Raw genomic sequence first — 23,154 nt, 5'->3', positions numbered from 1 at the left:
CTCGGGCAGACAGGCAGCATTGGCAATGCACTAAGCATGTTATGATCTGATGATCTGATAGAAATTCTCAACTTCAGGACAACTTGGGGCTTTTTGGTTTTTGTGGTTTTTTGTTTTGTTTTGTTTTTGGAAGGAAGATTCCCATTTGTTTTATTAAATTATTAGGAAATGTTTGGTGTTTTTAGGTCTGGCTATAAATGTTTACCTTCGTTTGCCTGTATGAATGCCAACTTGTAGCCATTACCATTAGAACTGGTGTTATTTGTTAATGTGTGAGACATTAATGTTGGTCTGACCAAGTTTTAGGAAATAAATTTTTTTTGTTGAAAGCTAAACTTTAAATAATGAAAGTTATGTATATCGACATATTAACTGATCTTGCCATTCCCAAATTGCATCTTTTTTTTTTTTTTTTTTTTTTTTAATATTATGTAGCTTCTCTCTCTGAAGCATCCAGGTGCTTAATTGTTATTGCAAAACCTGGTAATTGAATTGAAAACAAATTACTGGTCTAATTTTTTGGGCAATTTTGTCAGTTTGACCCTGATCTTTTGGCCATTTCCCAGCCCTCCTTCCCCATTTTCTTCCTGCTAAAGACCCATTATCCTCTTGTGATCTGTGTTCTGCATGTCAACATTGCAGTACATGGTTTTTGTCTTAAAATTAAATGATGACCTAGATAATACCTCTTTGCTCCCCCCTCCCTTTAAAAAAATAGCTTGTTAATTACATAGTTGTGTTAGGATGTCCAATTTGCCCCATGATGAAAACCTTTTTAGGATCTTGTGTCCTCTCTAGAGGTAATAAAATACTGTGGAGCTGCCTGCTGTTAATACGGTTCAGAGACCCTAGGGTAGAAGTGCAGTGTTTCACTTAACAAAGATTCAAATTCTAAATGTTCTTGAACATTTTAGATTAGTGTTTTGTTTATGTAGTTGGTTTTTAGTGTTTTCCTTCTGTATTGTAGTTTGAAAAAAATGCCAGTTTTATGAGACTGGATTCTTTGGTTAGCTTGTTGTAGTAGTTTTCTATTCATGGGGGAGAAAGAGTGGGGGGGGGCTTTTGAGGTTTTTTTTTTTTTTTTAAAGTCAAATTTCTTAATTTGGAAAATTGTTCTGAATTTGATATTTAGGAGTGACCACTCCAATCTTAGTGAATTTGTTCATCTCTTCCAGTAATCAGCCCTGCATGCTTATGAAAACCAATTTTGAGGTGACTAAATGCCTTCTACCTCTTCCTTACTGAAGATTTTTTTCCCCTGTACAATCTTTTTTGGGGGAAGGGCAGATTGTGATACCAAATATTCCAGAACCAAATTCCCCAGTTTTGATTAAAAAATTAAAGAGCCAAATGTCACCATTGCTATCCCTGATTCAGGCAGTGACACAATATAGTGGCATTAAAAACTTGAGTATTTTCCAGAATTCAAATGTTCTTGAGCATGTGATTCTTATTTGGAAAACTGAGAAGCTACAGTGCTTGGTGGAAGAAGGATGGCATTTGGCTACCCTGTTCTTTCTCTAATGCCTCGGTGTTGCCTGTCTGCGCCGGCCATTGTTGCAATGTAAGCAATACTGTTTGATGCACTGCCACCCTCTATTGTCTGTTTAGTGTTTAGAATCTCCAGTGGGGAAGAGGAAAAGAAGCATGACTGTTAGTACTTCTCAGGACCCATCTTTCTCAGGATTAAACCAGGTCTGAAACTGTCTCCTATTCCAACCTCAATCCCAAATTCATGTGCTTTTCTTTTTTATTGTTTTATTTTGATTATTTTTGTTTTGTTTTAATTCTGGAGAATGTAGATCTTGCTCAAGCATCTCTTACGTTGGCATTATTCAGACATACTTGGCAAACATACAACATTACTAAGATTTTTTTTTTTTTTGTGGCTTTTGCTTAAAATTTGTAAAGTTTAGAGAAAACCTAAATGAAAACAGGATTATGTTAAGATCTCTAACATCCACATGAGGAAATGATATGTTGGTCTAGTGTTGAAATTCTTTGTCTAATGGTAAACTTGAGATAGACTGTTAGTTTTTAAAAATGTATTTGGAGTTGCAGAACTTAATGCATGAAATATATCTAAATTCAGTTGCATCAGTGCTGTATGATGAATATATTCTGCATCAACTCTCTTCCCCTTCCCTAGTGAACTTCAGGTAAGTGTAGATCAGATTTGAGATCTAGTGTTTCTAGAATTGATTTTCCTCAATCTGTGAATTCTCCCAACTTCAACCAAATGGCGTGAGGTGCTGAAAGAGCATTATATGCTCTGGAACTAGGAGACATTGCAGTCTAACAGTATAACAGTAACATCATTGAAGCACTTATCAAACAGTTACCAATTAATAACACATAAGATAAAGGAATGCATAACCTGATGATTTAGTGTTTGGCAGGCTAAGTAAACACCCCAGTAATTTTCTTAAAAAAATTTTTTTATGTAGGTGGAACTCTAGAAGTTAGTGAGCTTCGTTAATTTAAGCTCTTGAGCAAATAAATGAATCTTCATCATTCAATTTAGTATATACTGAGAAAGGAAGTATTGGCATGAGTAATCAAAAGAGAAAAGTTGTATTTGGTGTATGAACATACTTTGTAGTTTCAAAGTATGTTCCATACTTTGTACCACATTCATCATCTGGGTGATCATTTAATTCTTTTCCATACTGCCCGGCGTTATTCCAGGTACCATCTTCTTCTGCTGTTAAATAGGTTTCCGAAATTCAGACTTATTTTCATTCACAAAGAAATAACAATTGTGACTGATTCTTAGTTGGAGCGTGGGAAGAGGGGTTGCTGGGTAATTAGGCACATAATAAAGCACCTAGTGCCCCATTTTTGCTTATCCATTCATTCACACGTTTAATTTATATTTTGTAGCATAATCATTTAATAATTTCCATAAAATTGAATTGTTTATTTTCTCTACATACAGGTTAGCTGGGTTGTGAAGAAAAGTGAACTTGTGAATTTTTTGGAAGGGCAGGGAAAAGTGGCCCCTGGTTAAGAGAAAAATTGCTAGATATACTGAAAACTAAAATTAGCTTTAGTGTTCCTGAGGAAGGTGCACCTCTGCTGGATGGAGTTACCCCAGTATATACAACATTAACTCATTCCTACATGCCTTTGAAGAATAGGCTGCATTCTATAAAACAGGCACAAATTTTACTTGGAACACAAAACACAAATCCACAGAAAAGCAGCTTGGCCCACCAAAGAAATTAGACTTCTTTTTGCATATGCAAACCTATAAAAAATACATTATCTTATGACTTACTGAATATTGACTTTTCCTTGTTTGATTCTTTATATATTTGCGGCTGTTTGGATGTATCTTTGGTATCCTGTGGTGTCATGTAAACACTTCTATTATGTTTGTATTCATTTTTAAATTCAAAATAGAGAGGGCTACTAATGAAGCTTGATAGGTACCACCAGAAAATGATGAACTACCAAGAGATTTAGATTTTTTTTTAATTTTGAATAATCTTTCTCTTCAGTTGTTTGCTCATAAAATAAGATAGCTTTGTTTAGCAGTGAAATTATTTTTCCTGACTTATTCTCAGGTTTTGTAAGAGAAAATTTAGAGTTGATTTGCTTTGTAGTTTTTTGTTTTGATATTAAAGTTTGAGATATTTGAGAAGATAGTGTTTGTTTTCTTAATAAGCTACATTTCATCCTTTAGAGTTGTGCAAGGAAAGAACTTTAGTAAACACTGAGTTTTTATAAAATCTTAAAAAGTTGTGAGAAAATGTCTGGTTATTGAGTTGCAAATGGAGCTACTGAATGTAGACTAAGGAATGAAGCTATCAGGTATAATATGTCAGAGTTCCTATCTTCTCCTCTATTTTGAAGTATTAAAAGAAGCAATCCCAGAAAATATCCTTTAGAGGAGAGTCTATGTCCTAATCACCTTTTATTTAGAACCCACATAATTCTTAGGGGTATTTTTAAAAATACTATGAAGCTGGGTGTCCTTTTTGTGTTTGTTTTTGCCTTGTTTTCTTTTCAATGTGACTCTGCAGAATCTTAAGTCATACTTTTTGGTTTGCTTCACAGAAATGTATTTTGCTCATTTTAATATTTATATGCTGAGCCCATTTTCATATCAAGAGAAACTTAAGAGTGTGAGCTTTATTTCTCTTTGTGTTTTATAAGACTTTCTCATAGACGTATAATAATGTGATTGCTGAGGAAGTGAATTTAATCTACTAGAGAGCTCTCATCCAGTTAAATTTTACTAAAAATGTAATCTTCCTTCTTTTATAGTAGACCAGGTAAAAATAAGTATCTCATTGTTATATTGGTGACATAAGCTCAAACCTCCATGTCTTTCCCATCCCGATGTCCAGTTAAGGCTAGGGTACAGTGCCTGCCTGATATAAGTGTTTTTCTTTTTCTTCTTTTCTTTCTTTCTTTCTTTTTTTTTTTTTTTAAGATTTATTTATTTATTTAAGTACTCTCTATGCCCAACAATGGGGCTTGGAACTCACAACCTGGAGATGGAGTCTCATGCTCTTAAAACTGAGCCAGCCAGGTACCCCTCGATAGAAGTGTTTTTCATCCTCCTAAGAGAGGCGTTTGATCACATCTTTTCACCTAAATCATTCACTTTATTTATTCTTATACAAACTCTAATAGGCTAGGTGACCAGTTTCCTAGGACATTACAGATTATAAACTGGGTAGAAGGGACCCAAAGTCTACTTAATGGAAAAAAGAACTATAAAATGTAGGCATAAGTAGGGGGAAAAAAGTCTAGGGCTATGTACTGTAATGCCACATAGACCTGCCTTGTTGGATAATCTTTGTAAACATAACTTTAATAAGTGAATTTATGATCAAGACTAAAAATTGAAGTAAAGATTATTTATTTTGCTTTAGAAGGTAGGTAAATATGAATATATTTTGGATTTTTTCTTTTTTGATAAAAAACAGGTTTTTTACTTCTTTGAAGTGTTAATCATGGAAAATAAACCTCAGTTACTTTTAAAAATTAGCTACATTATAAATGAATATCTTATTCCCTGTGTACCATATAAATAAGACAGCACTAAACATTATTTTGTTCTAAAATACTAGTGTGGTTTTTAGTTAGCTCCTTTAAACTGCTGATTGTAAGTTATCTTGATATAAGTAAATACTAAGTACCTTTTTTAAAGATTTTTGATCAACTTACTGTATTTCCCAGAAGTTTAACCTGATACATGGATAAATGTCAGTGGGAAGTAGTAGAAGTAATGCATGCTTTAAAAAAAAAAAAAAGAAAAATCCTTATTTTTTGTTAATAAAAATTTTGGGTTTGTTGTCATTATCAAACTTTCAGAGTTGTCTTATTTTAAATAATGAACATTCTCTTGGCATACTGAATGAAAAATGGCCTTTATAAAATGGAAGAATTCCAGATAGTTTATGTTTAGTTTTTGAAACCTCATGCTTGTTTACCAACAGTAACAGGATGTCAGATTTCATCATGGCACACAGCACACTTGTCAACTCTGCTATCAAACATGTATATATTTTTCCACTACTTTGCTAAAGACAGGCTCCTGAGTGTATAGTAAACTGGGCCTGTGAAGTTGGTTCAGCTCACAAGGATCAACCACTTAACTGTATTTTTTTTTAACTTGATTTATTGATGAGGACTAGTAGAAGCTTATTGGAGTGTTGTTTGTTCATGTTTTCTGCCTGTGATACTTTATTTTGATATAATTGAACAAGATAGTATAAATGCCATTTAATGAGTAAGAAGCAGTTCAGTTGAACAAGGTTGGAAGCCTAATATCCCTTTATTTTCTTTTAAAGTTATTCCTTATTGATTTTGGTTTGGCCAAAAAGTACAGAGACAACAGGACAAGGCAACACATACCATACAGAGAAGATAAAAATCTGACTGGCACTGCTCGATACGCTAGCATCAATGCACATCTTGGTATTGAACAGAGGTGAGTTTGAAAAATGAATGTGTTTATCAAATCCATAGCAAAAGTCACTAAAGGATTTTTGAAATATTTTAACTAGTTTCTTATGATATATAAAGACGTCTCTTGGCTGAGGATTTGAGGAAACATGTTAACCCTTTTACCTGTTGGCTTTAGTTAGTGCTGAGAAGCCAATTAAATGAGAGACCTTTTGTTTTCTTTGTTGAAGGTTGTCTCTTGGGGAGAAAATACTGCATGATGGAAAGTTAGCATACAAGCAGTTTTATCTTGTTTATTTTTATTTTTTTTGCAGCTGAAGACAGTACTTATTTTCTTTTTTTTTTTAAAGATTTTATTTATTTATTTGACAGAGAGAGACACAGCGAGAGAGGGAACACAAGCAGGGGGTGTGGGAGAGGGAGAAGCAGGCCTCCTGCGGAGCAGGGAGCCCGATGTGGGGCTCGATCCCAGGACCCTGAGATCATGACCTGAGCTGAAGGCAGACGCTTAACGACTGAGCCACCCAGGCGCCCCAAGACAGTACTTATTTTCTTAATGCTGATCTTGGACTTTATATTTTAGTAGTATAAGTTAAATTTTGGAGGAGAATATATTAGTTATTTATTTTTACAAGGAAAATGTTATTATCTGAGTCCTGATGGACCAAGAGGGGGTTGGTGGGCCATCTCATGTTCTACCCTTTCACTCCTACATAAATTAATAGGATCTGGATTGAGGTAAACATTGTCATGATCTCTTTGCTTTTTCTAGGTCTTCTGTTTTCTTTTTTTTTCCTGGTTTTTCATCTTCATCTTTTATCAGTCAGTTTTGCTCCTTAAAACAAGCACAGAGATGATAAATGATATGCTTCCAGGTTAGGGCGCTTCAAGAGAAGAATTTTAAGCTTAGGAAATGTTCAGTGTTATGTGTGTGTATATATTCATATAGATGCTTAATTAGCTTTAAAATATTAATTTATTTCAGCATCCCTCAAGTTCTTTTTTATAAGCTTCTGCAAAACTTAAAAGTATCCTGCTACTTTGTTCTTCCGTCTTTATTAACTTCATTTAGAAAGTTGTTCAGCTAAATCCTTTTTGCTCTTTAGAAATTAAATTGCAGACTGTGTTGGATTTTATAATTTTGTATTCTGTGAGAAAATTTTGTTAGACATAACTCTTCATGAACTTTTTAATTTTTTAATTTATTTTAATTTATTTTTTTTATTACTTTAAGTACGTTCTTTCACAAGCCACCAAATTGCTTTTTCTCCTTGCTTGGGAAAACTTCTTGTGTACCTGCCTTTCTTTCACGTTTTCCATAATAATTCCAGCTCATAACTTTACATTTTCTTTTCTAGTCGCCGAGATGACATGGAATCATTAGGATATGTTTTGATGTATTTTAATAGAACCAGCCTGCCATGGCAGGGACTAAAGGTAAATGAGACTCCCATTCCCAGTTTTTTGTTTTAAGAGTAAAAGTACATATTGGAGATGAACTTTAAGATCCCTTTCAAACATGAGGCTTTCTGAGAGTGAATTAACTTTATTTTTTACCTTTTATTGGGAAAATAAAATCTCATCATTTAAGAATTAAGTTAATAGAATCCCGTAGTCAGGCCTAAAGAACAATTTCCTTTGGGACAGTAAGCAGGTACCCATTGGTAACCAGTAGCTTTATCTCAATGGAAATTGACATGGGCTAATTAAAGGTGGAGGCTTTCTCATTTTGATGTGTTGCCAGTATGTTGAAAATGTATACTTTTATGTGTAGTAAAACTGGTTCTTCTAGTTATACTAGCTATCTTAATTATCCTAACACTTGTTTCTATTAATTAGGAGTTTCACCCTGACTTTTGTGAGTCTGTTAATGATAACTCACCATGTCCTAGAATTTAAAGGCTACTTTTGATACTTTATTGGTCCTTTAAAGGAAAATGGTCCCTGTATTTATTGAGCATCCGTGAACTAGACAGTTGCTCAGTGCTTGTATGGATAGTTCTATCCAATATGAATTATTTTTACATTGGAAAAATATTTTGACTTCACTTAATAATGTTACTACACTTTATATAGTGTTACTAAATGGTGGGCACTGTTTTTGTTATTGATCTACTTATACCTTTGCCCTTATGTTGAATATGGGTTGTGAAAATTCATTTCAGATTTAACTTCACCCATTAAATCATGTTCTTATTAGACTCACCCTTTCTTAACAGCTAAAAATGTTTTTAAAGTAGAAACTCATATAAAAAACTAACAGTTTAGGGTTGGGAAATTTTGGTATATTGTACTTTGCTTTATTTTTTATTCCAGGTTATGATTTCTCTTGAATCTCAAGTTTACATTTATATCTAGTGGGTTAAACTAACAAGGTTCTTATTAGTATTGAATAGTATTATTAGTATTGAATATGTCTATGTGGTTTGATTCTTATTTTCCACAGGCTGCAACAAAAAAGCAAAAATATGAAAAGATTAGTGAAAAGAAGATGTCCACTCCTGTTGAAGTTTTATGTAAGGTAAGTGTGCATGATGGCTTTTTTTTTAATATAAAAAATCCAAGAAGTCTGGAATTTAAACATCCTATTAGGTAGCTATTTGCCATTTTAAATGTATGTTTTGATAATTCTAAGTATCTTTAAGAGTGGCTTGAACATATGGGTCATTTTAAATAAGCATTTTATGTTTCTGGTTTGTTTGGGCCCTATAATCTGTTAAAAATTAGAGGAAGAAGAATAGGGCAGGTAACGTTTTCTAGTGGAACCTCACCAATTTATGACAAAATTAGGAAATATTCTCCTTATCTCTAAACCGGTGCCAGTAAAGAAAGGATATTGACGGTTGTCAGGGACATCAAGGAGTAGAGAAACGAAGGCAGATCACAGCAATCCAAAATAGCCAGTGTCCAACAATATAGATGACAGTTTGAGTCAGGCTTGTTTCCCTGAAATCTCAAACTTTGTTAGAGAAGCCTTAAGTTGAGAATGGAGAAGTAGCTGTGTCATGATGGATAACCATGGTCTTTTCCATTGAAAGAAAACCACATGGTCATCTCTGAGACAATTGTGTACCCGAAATTATTAGGAAACAGTATATAATTATATAGTATAGTTGGATGTTAGAAGGGGGAAATGAACATGGTGTTGAAATAGTACTTTGTGGAGGGGGGGAGAGGTGATGTTTTTATGTCTCCCTGTCCACAAATTTGCTTTTCCATTTTCTCTAGATCTACAGTAAAGGAGGGGTTGGGATGGGTAAGAGACTATCATCTTTTCTGAGACTCTTGGGATTTGTTTTAAATTATGAAATACATTTTAGGTGAATGAATAAAATGTTCGTGTGTTATAGTGCACCCAAATAACTTTGAAATCTTATACTTCTGGAAGCAAAACATGTTTTCTATACACTACTATTCCATGCAACATTATGTATGATTCATTTGGATTATTGGAAAAGTCAGCCATTTTTACAGGAAAAGAAAGGGAGGGTTAGTACATTATCTGCTTCTGGGTTATGTCTTAATTTTGATCTAGAAATAACCTAGGTCTTTCTGGATTAGTCACATAAAACTGATCTGAGGGTGCAGTGAACACAGAATATTAGTATTACTGTAAAATAGTGAGATTGTTTTCAGTCTCATGGTCCACTGGTAACTACTTATTTCATATCTGTAATACTTAGGATATTGGTAATTTTCTTTTGTTAATAAGGTTTTGCCTGTTTTCATAAGGTAGCAGTGCATGAAGTAAACTATTTGACTTTTAGTTGGCAGTTGTTTAGCTCTATTTATAATACACATAAAAGCAAGTTCATTTGGTATATGCTGCTTACCATTAACACAGACCATGAAAATATATTAAAAATTTTAAAGTCATGTTAAGAGTTTAAATAAAACATACAATATATTTATCACTTAAAAGGTTTCAGCTTTCCATCTCGAACACAGAAGTAGCATAAAAATTATATCTGTATCAATGCAGTGAGTAAAAATAAATGTTGCAAGTATGTCCATTATATCCCACCTTAACCTCCTGCATGTGAGAAATTTCTCAAAATTTGAAGGTTGTGGGAAGAGACTGTCTTTTTAACTTACCACCCTTCACATTCATATATACTCGAGGCAGGGTGTAGGGATTTTTGTTTAAATTTTTTGCATTTCTACATTCCTACTGGCAAAATCCTTTTTGGTAGTTAATATCTATAGGCTTAAAGATGTGTTACATGCATTTTTGAGAATCTTTCCTTTAAGAAGCTGAGCATGTAAAAAGTTTATGCCCACAGGTGTACTTACTAATACTGTTTATGAACGAAAAATTTTCATCGCCTAAATGTCCAGTTATAGGGAACAAGTTAATTATGATGTATTCACTGGTCTGGATATTATGCAGCCATTCAGAAGCTTATGTTGGAAATAACACAGAAGGATAATTGCAATATAATGTTAGTGGAAAAACAATATGTTATGTATGTAGTATAATAACAATTACGGATAAAAGAAAAGGCAAACTCAATCTTTTCGTAGGACAAAGCATTGGATTGATCTGTATCACAACAGTGGTTGCACTGTATGTTTGTACTCTTAGTGATTTTACTTTTCTGTTTATATAGGTATATACTATTTCCCCAAAGAAGTAATTACAGAGTTGGGGAGAAAATGCCAGTTCACTGACCTGTTGTGGCAAAGAACCTTACTGGCCTCCATTTGGTCATTTGTTCATTGTTGCCATTGAAGTATTAGACATTGATAAAATAATAACAGGTTGGATATCCAGATTACTTAAGAGTATAATACTGTAGGGAAAGGATCCATGTTTCCCCTGCCAATATTAAAAGATGTACATGATGAGGTAGTCAGGATTTATGAGGATACCAAGTCATATTATAGTTAGTTTAGTTCTCAGATCTTATGGCAAAGTAGTGAAACACTCTCCTCAAAAACAATTTTTACTTGTATTTAAATACATTTATTTTTCTGTCTTAAATAAATTTTTTTGTTTTTTTACTTTGTGTTTTAACTCTTGAACTTTAGGGGTTTCCTGCAGAATTTGCCATGTACTTAAACTATTGTCGTGGGCTGCGCTTTGAGGAAGCCCCGGATTACATGTATCTGAGGCAGCTATTCCGCATTCTTTTCAGGTCAGTTTTTAAGGTGTTTTTAAGACTGTAGACTCTAGTGAGGGAAATTAGTTAAATCCACCCAACACATCTGTTCTGACAGGTAGCAGATTAAAGCGGGTCTAAACCCATATGAATAAAATCTTAAGAAACTGAGTTTGGAAAAAATAATAAAAGAAAGAAACTGAGTTTGGTATGTTTCCATTTGTGGTGCAAATGTCCTTGAAATTATTTTAGTTTGGGATGGAGAAACAGTTGAGTCAGACTCAAAGTAGAATCTAACTTTTCCACGATAATTGCCATTCATACTAGATAGAAGTGATTATTGGTGGCCCTTGGAACTCTCCAGCTTTGCTACAGAACCCTATTTAATAACAAAATTAACAGCAATTAAAATAGTTACGGGGTCTATGATTGTGTGGAGACAGGCCTCAGACTCTGGGGTTCCCTAGGTGCAACCCAGAATTGGTCTTGAGCAGAGGGGGAAGTAAAGTACATGTGGCCCGAAATCTTAGTTGGAAGAGGATTAAGAATTGGGGGTAATTCTCTAACCCCAGAAAAGTCTTCTTTCCAAGCCACCAGCATACACATCTCCCCCACAAGCTTAAATTCTTATACTTACTCTGATTTGTTCTTAGAAGGTACCTCCTCTTTGGATGGTTCCCTAGATGATTGACAGCTTGACTCCATGTTTTTGTTCATGCTGCTGTTCATTCCCACTCCCCTGCCTCTTTCAAGAAAGTAATAAAGTCGGCTTCTTTTTTGAAAAAGGAGATGATTTATTCTTAATGAATACATCAGACCGAAGTGGTGACATCATTTTCCTTCAATTGTGGCTTGTAAAAAGTGGAATTAATGAACTGAACAATTAAAAAGTCATGTATAGGGAATGAAATCTTTTAGAAGTTACCATACTTAAGAGAAAACACTACCATTTCCTTAAAAAGTGCCCTCACTGTCTTGAAAGCTCAATGGAGTATTTAACTAGACTGTATTATTAAAGGATTAACATATATCATACTGTGTTTTACAGGACCCTGAACCACCAATATGACTACACATTTGATTGGACAATGTTAAAGCAGAAAGCAGCACAGCAGGCAGCCTCTTCAAGTGGGCAGGGTCAGCAGGCCCAAACCCCCACAGGCAAGCAAACTGACAAAACCAAGAGTAACATGAAAGGTTAGTAGCCAAGAACCAAGTGACGTTACAGGGAACAAATTGAACACAAAATTGGGTAATTCATTCATTTCTAACAGTGTTAGATCGAGGAGGTGGTTTTAAAATAAGTAAAAATTTGGCTCTGTGTTTTTAAAAAAAGACGTCCTTGGAAAATTTGACTACTAACTTTAAACCCAAATGTCCTTGTTCATATATATATGTATATGTATTTGTATATACATATATGTGTGTATATATTATATCATTTCTCTTGGGATTTTGGGTCATTTTTAACAACTGCATCTTTTTTACTCATTCATTAACCCTTTCCAAAATAAATATTTGGTGTTGGGAATATGGTATAATCAATCAATCCAAAATCCTAGACCTAACACTTGTTGATTTTTAATAATGAATCTGGTTAGCTATGGTATTTGGACTTTGTTTCAGACTAACAGTGTTAAGAATTTTTTTCTGCATGTTAATGCTTTAGCATTTAAAATGGAAAAATGTGAACATGATCTAATTTCCAGAGGTGAGTCTGGCATTGCCCCCAAAGTGTCTATCTTCTCAGTTGCAGAGCATCTCATTTGCGCTCTTAAATGCTCAAATAACTGAAAAGCTCGACACATCCTTCCTAGTCAAAAACCAGATCTCTCTTTTAGTTGCGATCTAACTATGTAAGGTTCTTATTTGTCTTGGGCTTTATTTTATAAAATCTTGCAAATAGTCAGGTTCTGGGGGTTTGTTGTGGAATTGAATTCTTCAGTTAGGCTTTGCAAATTGGGGGAAAAAACTGGGGCAAATGCCACTGAACTGCTAGTCTATTTCCTTTCTGTCTCTGGCACTCTTGGTGCTACTAAGGAGTAGAACTGTTAGGGCACAGCTCCAGTCTTGTCACTGTTGCCGTACAGTTCGACTCCTGTGTTTCATGGTTTTTGTTTGTTTTTCTTCCCCCCCTTTCTGGGGCTTACCTCCTGATACCTGCCTACTTTCTGGAAGTGGTGGGCAGGTAAGGTTTGGTCTTTGGTTTCTAATTATTTAATTTCTGAATGACTGCTCTAGTCTGAACTTAGTCGTCTTTGGTCTATATTTTTAGCATTGTATTTTAAAAATTTTGTAATTTAAAAATAGACTCTAATCTGAGGATACTTTTCAAGAAGTATAATTCACTGATGTCATCCTCATCCCAGCAGCTCATCTATTAGGAATGAAGTTGAGATTCTTCTCTTCCATGTTTCTGTATTTGGGAAGGATTCACAGTTGAAGGCTTAATGTAATGGGGGTTCTGAGATGATGAAATTTCAGCTCAGGATAATAAACACTAATGCTTGCCTCTGTGTCTCAGTTGGGACTTAAACTTGTCCCTTGAGTGTTTTAATCATTGTATGACTAATCACAGTGCCATGCCCTTAATGAGGTAGGTTGCTAGCTAGCGTCTCTGAGAAATGGTCCTACCAATGTAATGTTCTAAACTTAGGACTTATTATACCTGAATCTATAGGGTATTTGCTTCTTTTCATAAAATGAAACCAATTTTTGCCTAAAGCTAGCTGGGATAATAGGATCATCACGAGTTGCAGTTTCTAGAACTAAAATTAGATTGAAATCTCCTCTGACCTAGAACATTTCACTTCAGGCATTCAGCAGCTTTCAGAAAGAATTCCCTTATTTTGAGTTAGTTCCATTGTTAGTTTACTGTGTGTCTCTTTCTCAATAAACAAGCAGAATTTTTGTCCTGCCTTATCTAGGTCTTAAAGATGAGAAGTTGGATCCACTGAGTTAGTATGTTTCCTTGGAAAGAAATTGTAATTAAACTTAAGTTTAATCCTTAATTTTGTATTGTAACTGTTTTTCATAAAAGCAACTTAAAAATCTTAAAAAGATGTTCGGGGAGCAGTAGAGCATGTGACTCATAATCTCAGGGTCATGAGTTCGAGCCCCACATTGGGGGTAGAATTTACTTTTTAAAAAAGAAAGAACAGAAAATCTTACAAAATTTTCATAGCAGTGTTAGACCCAGGGTTTATACAAATTATTATATAAACACCAACTTGTAAAATTTTGAATAATTGGACTTTTCCATAAAATGTACTTACCATTGACTATTTTCAGAGAAACATTTTGAGGTAGTATATTTTGATTGCAAGTGAAATACTGCTTGCTACTAAAATGTGCCATGCCATAGAATACAAACAACAAAGTTGTATTTGATCTTTGACTCGAAAAGATTTATTTTGGTTATAGAGTTTAGTTCCCCAAATACCACATGAAACCCCCTGTGTATAAAGCTCTGACAGTATAGCAGGTTTGAGAGTGGCATGAAATGAGTATAGGGAGCCTGTTTCTTTAACCCCAACCCCATTATCCATGTCACCTGTTAAGAAATCTTTTATTAATTCTGGAGTTTGAAGACAGTCGCTCTAGGTTACTTATTTCCTCATTTTCAGTCTCTAAATAATAAGGGTATTTAAAAGCATATTCTCTCAGGGTCCACTACAGTTTTTATTCAGGGAAGAGCTCATGCAGCTCAGCTATTTGCTGATTCCAAGAAATCCTTTCAGTGATGATGATAACATGATAGTAGATTTTTCTAATTAAAATTTTAGAAGATGCTTTTTAAATACATCATACCAGTTTTCATTCACGGAGTTACACTCTCAGAGGTTTCCCACAGGGAATTGAGTTTCTTAAATGAATCTTCAACAGGTAGAGCTATATATTGCAGGAATATCTATTCCTGGAAAAATCCCCCAAATGGTGGCATCGACTAATATTTTATATTATTATTTCTATTTTTTGAAAAATTTATATCAAATGGTTCTTCCATGGAAAAGTGTAAGTTGTTTCAGCAGTTCACTGAGAATGTCCAGAAAGACTCTTTAAAGTCTGCCTTACTCAGCTAAGATGAGCTTGTTGTGTGTAATAGACTTCTTTCCTAATTACTTTTCTAAAGAAAAGGTCTTTTGAAATATTCCATTCCAAAGCCTATCAAAAGACTAAGAAACAAGGCATTTCTCATATAAAGCCCACTATGATCTGTACTAATTTGCAGTGCTCATGTGCCACAAGATTATAATTACTGTTTTTATGCATATTAAAGAGAAAAATAAAAGATTCACATCTGAGGCACTTTCAAATTCATTTCACTTCCTTTTCTTCAACTATATGTGATTATCAGGAAAGTATCTTTCAAGACATTTAAGAAGTACTAAAGGAAAAGGAAATATTTTTAGGACTTCAGAATCCAGTTAAGATCACCATTTCTTTAGTTGAGGTCAGAGATGGGGAGAATTTCCTAAGGTAGTGAAGCCAAAGTTGGATCCTCACATTTCTTTTCTCATCATCTTAATCCATCTGTTCACTACTCTAGCCATTGATACAAAGCATAATTTTATCATAATATATGTGGATGTCAAATTGTTAACAAAAGATAGAAATATTTTTCCATCACATTCTCCTACCATGTCCATGGTCCTCCTTGAATTACCTTCCAGTATTTACTGGGATTCACCTACCATTTCTGTCTAGCTTAACTTTTTCTGACTTCACCAATTGCTGCTAGGAACGTGGCTGGTCACTCAGCAACGTAACCCAAATCACAGGGGAAGACCTTGAAATATCTGGAGACTGATCTTCTCTGAATATACTCAATCTAAAGAAGTGCCAGGAAGCTGCATCTGCTTGCTGAAATTTTTGTCCGCTTTTGTCACGGTGGACAGTACAACTGGAGAGAAAAGAGCTCAGTACCCCAACAGGAAGTGAAGAGGAGTGTGCAAGAATTTGATTTGTGGTTATCTGAAACCCACATCTCCAAGGCTTGCTGGACCTATCAAAAACTTCAACTTGTCAGATTGGATGGATACCACAACAGTCAGAAGACCTAGAAGAGTACAGTGTTGCTGTGACTCAGTGACGTATAATGCAGACCATCTACCAGTTGGGAAAGGAATCAGTTGTAACAGGTATTTTAAAGTTCAACAACCTCAGAATTCTGTAATAGGGAAGACGAAAGAAATCAGATCATTAGTCTGGTTTTCTTAAATGCAGTTTAGCGGTAATATGTATCTTGTATACTTAAGTTGTCATTTATTTGTAGTGATAAAAATAAAATCTATTTTCTTTCTTTCCCAACTTTTAATACATTTTTAGTTTAGTTAGGAAAAGTTATTGTAGTTGTTTTTCTCTAACTTTTATAGTGCCAGTCTGATTCAGAATTGTCCAAGCTTGATTCTGATTTTTGTGTAACCAAAAAACCCACACAGGCATGTTGTGGAAAAGTTTGCCTGATAAATGACATTGCATGGTGAAGATGGATCTTGTCTTCACATTACTTTTAAAAAGTTAGTTTTCTACTGTGAAAGGATCCAAAAATTTCAAAAGCCCATCACAGACTTCTAAGCCATACTATTATATAAATAGTTCTTTGAACTAGTTTGTGGTTCTATTTAAAAAAAAAAAAAAATCAGGGACATCTGAAGTGAATTCACAAATAAGAGCCGATATATAATCTTCAGATTTTGGAGTAAGGAGGTAGACTCTCATTAGTTAAATAAATACAAACATTTTTTTTTCTTTTGCAGATTTGAAAAGAAACTTAAATGTAGCTATTAACTCAGTGGTCCCAGTGATCAGCTCTGTTTTAACTTTGTTTTTCCCTCTTTTTTTTAGGAACAAAGGGGGATCCATTCCTTTATTTTAACTGTTGTTGCAGTGAAGATGGGTTTTGGGACTTTTAAAAGCCAGAAGCCAGGAGAGACCACCTAAACTACAAGATAAAAACCAAGGACTCATGCACACTGGGAAGAAGAGTGCTTAGCCCTTGAAGATTAAATGTTGAATACCTGCTGAATGCTCCCATTGAGATTTTTCTTAAACTTCAGTAACATCTTAGGACAATTCACTGGAGAAACATTGATCTCTGGGTGGAGTATCCTACCATTGGCCGATCTGAAGAGTTAAATCTGGATTTGACTGCTCTATTCTACCAGGAATATTTTTAGGCTAGCCTTTATCTGATCCCTAAGCAATTGTAATCATTAATTGACCCAGGAATTTCTAAAATATCAGATTAAAAGATGAACCAGATAAAATTCTTATCTAGATACAATTTTTATCCCTATTAAAGACACAAGAATTTCTAATATTTTGACTGACAATATAACTTAAGCTTTCTTTTTAGTTAGTGACAGTGGTTTCCATTTTAAAGCTGTTTGGATATTCAGTGTAGTAATTAAATGGCTCAGTATAATGTAATTGCATAGCAAGCTATGATAAATCATTTTAGTAGTTGCATAAACATTTTTCTTTATCGTATTTAAGAATAATTGCGGGACTTCAAATGCTCATCAGGGTAAGGGTCATTTCTGTTTAGCTAATTCATAGTTTTAATCTGCTTTATAATAATCTGTATTTTAACATTGGAATTAGGTTACAGAATATGGTCTTTAAAACTTAATTCAGGTTTGGTTTGACAGCCTTTTCTTCTTATGCTTACCTTGGTATTTCTGTTTAGTAATACATACCAAATAGATAATACTCCTTGTGGCGAAGCACATTTTTAGAAAGTTTCGTTTTTCATTTTTGGCATTTGCTTTATGAATTTAGTACTTGGACAGGCAACAAAGGTCTATTTTGTACCAGCTCCGTTAGTCAGGGTAGAGAGAGAAAAGTGTACACTTGTTTGTCCTCAGGTCTTTAGCCCAATATGTTTTTAAGTGGATGAAGATGACTTTCTGCCCTCAGATGGAAAAACTCCTAGTTAACAAGTGAGACAGTATTAACCAAGAAATGACATATCAATGTGTGGTATTATCCTGGAAAAGGGGGGCATTTATGCATGCAAAGCAAATTATAGAAGCATATTATTTATCCCACAAAGCCCATTGGAGATGGTCCAACAAATGTTTGAGAAGCACAAAAAAGGGATAAGTTTATGATTAACAAAAACATGGTTTCAGTGCTAAAGAAGTGAGAGATCAGAGTGAGCTAGAAAGAACAATAATGAGGCAGCTATATAAGAGTTTGCAAGGGGGTGCACCAAGGGGCACAGACACCTCGAAGGATGGCTGTTGGTGAGAGGAGGTGGTACTGATGGGATTTTCATGTTGAGAAGTAGGCGTATTTCCTTTCTGCTTTTAGCCATAGATAAAGCTTGTAGGTAATAGAGATCAGCATTTCCTCTAGTGGTCTTTAGCCACAGATGAGACATGCAGCTATTATCACCTGAAGCTGTTTTCTATTCAAACCTGCCTGGATGTGGAAGTCTTAGAGTCTAATTGTGTGGGAGGAGGGTAGTATTTATAGGGTGGGAAGGCTTAAGAAATAAATAAAGCCAAAAAAAAAAAAAAAAGGCCTCACTTGTTTATATTTTCAAATCTGGGGCAAAACCTCACCTTTTTAATGTAATTGATGGAAGTAAAGAATTTTGAAAGATATATGGTTTCTGTATAAAAATCATACACTTAACCAAGTTTGTGTTCTATGGAATAATTCAGTTATGTGTTGAGTACATTTATTATTAAAGCTTATTGTTCCTTATTTGTATCAGAAATAATGTGCAGAAAGGTTCCTGGACATAGTATGATTAAAACATATATACTCTAATTTTTAAGGCAAAGCAATCTATTTTTCATTCATTTGATAAATATTTGAACACATAACATGCTCTAGGTATTAGAGATACGGAAGTAAACAAAACAGGCTCATTGGAATCACCAGTAATTCTCTAGCTTGAGAATTGTATGCTGACTGGGAAGACTGATTGACTGTATACCACTCCTACCTAAAGGCATCTAGAACAGAAAAGGGTTTTTTCTTGTTTTAAAAAATTGACCTAGTCATTTTCAAATAGATGAAAATAACACAAGTCACCATTCTAAAGTAATTATTAGCTCAGTTTCACCCAATTTCCCAATTTTGGGTGTAGTTTTTTAAAAAAATACATTTTTTAACTTGGAATTTTAACATTCTTTTTTCTGTTTTGATTTTTTTTTTTTTTAACAGGTTTCTAAGCATGAATCGAGGAACAGAAGAAGCAGAGCAGATGATCGGAGCAGCATTTGTTTCTCCCCAAATCTAGGAATTTTAGTTCATATGTACACTAGCCAGTGGTTGTGAACAACCATTTACTTGGTGTAAAGAACTTAATTTCAGTATAAACTGGCTCTGGGCAGCATTGGTGATGCCGTGTCCCGAGTTGTAGCCGCTGTAATTGTGAATATTAACTGAGATAGTGAAACATGGTGTCCAGTTTTCTATTGCATTTTTTCAAGTGGAAAAGTTAACTAAATGGTTGACACACAAATTGGTGGAGAAATTGTGCATATGCCAATTTTTTTGTTAAAATCTTTTATTTTGAACTATACTGCTTTGAGATCTCATTTCAGAAGAACGGCATGAACACTCTTCAGCCACAGTTGTGATGGTTGTAAATGGTCACAATTGTGCATTCTTAGGGTTTATCCATCCCTGGGGTTTGCAAGTTGTTCACTTAAAACATTCTTAAAATGGTTGGCTTCTTGTTTGCAAGCCAGCTGATATGGTAGCAACCAAAGATTCCAGTGTTTGAGCATTCGAAAGACTCTGCCTGCTTACCTGTGCTAGAAATAACAGCATCTAAAGTGAAGACTTAAGAAAAACTTAGTGACTACTAGATTATCCTTAGGACTCTGCATTAACTCTATAATGTTCTTGGTATTAAAAAAAAAAAGCATATTTGTCACAGAAATTTAGTTAACATCTTACAACTGAACATGTATGTATGTTGCTTAGATAAATGTAATCACTGTAAACATCTATATGATCTGGGATTTTGTTTTTATTTTGAAATGGGAGCTTTTTTGTTTACAAGTTCATTAAAAACTAAAAACTTTCTGTAAGGAAATGAGATTTTTTTTTTTAACAACAAAAATGCCTTGCTGACTCACTATGAAATCAAAATCTCCCCAATTTTTTAATAGACTACTTCAAGCCATTTGTTACATACTATTCCTTTGCAAATCATTTTAGATTTAGTGTTACAACTTTTCCTCAGATTTTTTTATTTAATTTTTTTTTTTTTTGTGGTCTGAAGGGGAAAGGCATTCTTTCATTTTTCCTGTTTTAGTGACTTGCAGGCACAGGCCCTAGTGCTGCAGCTGCCAGGGCTTGGTGGTGTCACTCCTGCAGCCTCAGACTACACAGCTGGACTGATTTTGATTAAGAATGAAAGCGTTAAAGGGTTTAACTACCATTTTGTAGTTTTTCTTTAAATTCCTTGTTAATTGGAGTTGAGCAGGTTGATTCTTAACCTTGGAGAGCATCCCACCAGGTGAGGTTCATGTGATTGCTGACCCTCCCTAAGCCCCTGTTCTTTTCCCTCAGTTATCTGCGCTTCCTCTCAATCTTAAATGCACTCTTTTCTTGCCTCTCTCTGACCCAAGAGAAAGAAAAGCTTACTGACAGTAATTCTTTAAATAGTGTAATTTATTCATTTATAGCATGTCAGGATAAATTAAAAGAACCTTTGTCTGAAAATGCTGCCAGAAGCCTGTTGTGTAAATGTAGGTATTTTGTAAAAATAACCTTGAAACTGTACATTGACACATGTTTGGTCAGATTGTGTCAGGTTTAAGTTTTATTTTTTCTTTTTTAAAACTACTTTAGCAATAATTAATCCCATGATTACCACATTCTGCTATTAAAGGATCTGTTAGCACCATCACACTGCAGAAATCTTAATGAGTGCGAACTTTTGGGGTAGGCAGCTTATTTGTTTCTTTTCTATCCACCCCTGTCAGTTAAGGTATTTGTTTCTTGACTAATAATAAACCCTTTGATACTTTTAGCCAGAAATCAGTCTCATAAAGCTATTTTTGAGTATAGTTTGTGTAAAATAAAAATGTTTAGCTTTGGTAATAATTTTTCCAAGCTGAACTCCCTCTAGCAAGATATTTTTCAGTGCTTTTATTTACTATGCACTTAGACTATGCACTTTTTCTGAAATATTTTTGTAACACTTAACTTTTTTGTATTTTTGCCATTTGAAAAGGTTGTGGTGTAGTTGGTCTGTAATTAAGTTGCAGATTTAAAACTGCTGTTAGCTTTGTAAATCAAAATATAGGTGTTTTTGTCCTGGTATATCTTCATTCCATCTGCAGCTGGAGCTGGAATCCCATTGATCTTCTAGCTACCATTCATTTTCTTCACAGTTCACAAAAGAAGAATGTGAAATTCAGTGAATGCTGTTACTAATCCTGTCGGGAGATGAATCTCATTTCACCAAAATTAAATTATGTTTTTCCACTACAATGATGATACAAGTTGAAGACACATCACTCTGAAATTGGAAGACCTCACCACTTAAGGCTCCGCAGTGGCTTACCCAGCTGAACTCTAGGTTACTACTCTACTTTGTTCACCCATTGGGGGGTACAGTTTTTTTTTTAAATGTTGGGAGATGGCCATTCTAACTACTGTTGAATGTCTCTGTTTTGGGAAGGTATAACAAGAAAATAAAAAAGAATATATATGAAGGGAGAGACTGGTTATCTCCTCCCATATGGTTGTGCTCATGCTCCTATGGCCTACAAATGACATTTTGGAGGTTGTGTTTACTATTACTTTCATCAACAGATAGCAAGAGATTTTCCTATTTCTACTAGTCCTTGCAACACTATTAAAATGTTTCAAGCAGAGAATACTGTAATGATTATAAACTTAATTACATTGTAATAAAAATACCAAGCAAGATTTTAGAACCCAAGGCAATAAGCTAGTGTTTCCTAACATTTGCTGAAATACAGGGTTCTTCTAGCTTAAGTAGAATGAACCGTGGGACTTGTAAGAAGGGTGCCCTAGACTCCCAGCTCTTGAAAATTCAGTCTGATACAGACTCTTCCTGAGCAAACAAATATGTAGCAGTATTTTAGGTTTTCTCTGTTTTTAAATGGATAACCATTTGATCAAAATGTGAGTAGGTCTGTATGAGGTGTAGCAAAGTGTCAACAATTTATTTCAGATACGCTGTCCCCCTTTAAAGTGAGACTGTTGAGACTATACCTTGACCAGAGTTGTTTTGTGCATTTTTTGAAATGGCCGAAGATGGTGATGAATGAAGAGTAAGTTGATCTAGTCCGGCTGTGCATTACCAAACAGCACATTGTTGAAGTGAGATGACTTGTTTTCTCAAGTGACTTGTTAGATCAGTTTTGAGGACATAGGCAAAAGTAATGAAAATGTTGAGCAATAGGAGAGCTGTTAAACTTAGCTGACCGAGGCCTGTTTCAGGTTGTGGTCAAATGGCATCGTGTCTTGCTGAGGCTTCGGACCCACAGTGACTAGAATTTCACAATGAGAAGGAAAAGCAAGTTGGAGAGACCTGGGAATTCACACTTCGTTCAGTTGTTGGGTCTCTGCTCTTTTTCAGCCGGGCAGGGTGAACTAGTTCATTCTACCCTTTGCCTTTACCAAACCAGAGCCCTTGAAGAGGTTTTTTTTTGTTTTGTTTTTAAGATTTTATTTGGGGGGGGGAGCACAAGGAGGGGGAGAGCTACAGGCAGAGGGAGAAGCAGGCTCCCCGTCAAGCAGGGAGCCCGATGCGGGGCTCGATCCCAGGAGCCCAGGATCATGACGTGAGCCGAAGGCAGACACTTAACCGAACCACCACTGAACCACCCAGGCGCCCCTGGAAGAGGTTTTTTGAGGAAATGCTACTATTGGCACAGTGTACACCTATCTGGATCAAAAATTATGAAGACATGTTTGTAATGGTGATGGTTTTAAGTACTGGGAGCAGTTCACTGATGTCAGTACCACCCAAGACCTGAGCCAGAGCACCTGACGCCTTAAATGAGTTCTGAATGGGAAGAAGTGTAAGGTGGAGAAGGATGAAGTGTTAAGTGACCAGTAAGCTAGATCCATGTCCTTCATAGTGAGGAGGCCAACCAGGGTATGTATGAGTTGTTAAAAGAAG

The 23,154-nt window shown here is 34.9% G+C and overlaps 1 protein-coding gene across 11 annotated transcripts in view; it reads left to right on the top strand.

The window, feature by feature from the left end:
* Positions 1 to 21,715, top strand: part of CSNK1A1 (casein kinase 1 alpha 1) — a 48,361-nt gene extending 26,646 nt beyond the window's left edge. For 2 of the 11 annotated variants that reach the window (XR_013445552.1, XR_013445550.1), the window contains 8 exons: positions 1,612 to 1,695; positions 5,808 to 5,947; positions 7,281 to 7,359; positions 8,369 to 8,443; positions 10,954 to 11,060; positions 12,073 to 12,221; positions 15,766 to 16,165; positions 16,872 to 18,813. Coding sequence is in view for 7 of the 11 variants with exons in the window: in XM_078066725.1 (XP_077922851.1) it covers positions 1,612 to 1,695; positions 5,808 to 5,947; positions 7,281 to 7,359; positions 8,369 to 8,443; positions 10,954 to 11,060; positions 12,073 to 12,221; positions 15,766 to 15,818 (687 nt within the window). In the remaining 4 variants the exon portion in view is untranslated. Of the gene's footprint in view, positions 1 to 1,611; positions 1,696 to 5,807; positions 5,948 to 7,280; positions 7,360 to 8,368; positions 8,444 to 10,953; positions 11,061 to 12,072; positions 12,227 to 13,951; positions 14,036 to 15,765; positions 16,167 to 16,871; positions 18,814 to 19,205 lie in introns of those variants that run through there. The other 9 variants (XR_004913549.2, XR_013445551.1, XM_036080644.2 and 6 more) reach the window with 9 other exon arrangements.
* Positions 21,716 to 23,154: the final 1,439 nt, after the last annotated feature.

Source organism: Halichoerus grypus, chromosome 2, assembly GCF_964656455.1.
Source record: "Halichoerus grypus chromosome 2, mHalGry1.hap1.1, whole genome shotgun sequence".
NCBI lineage: Eukaryota > Metazoa > Chordata > Mammalia > Carnivora > Phocidae > Halichoerus > Halichoerus grypus.
This window is presented reverse-complemented; position numbering and strand designations above follow the sequence as displayed.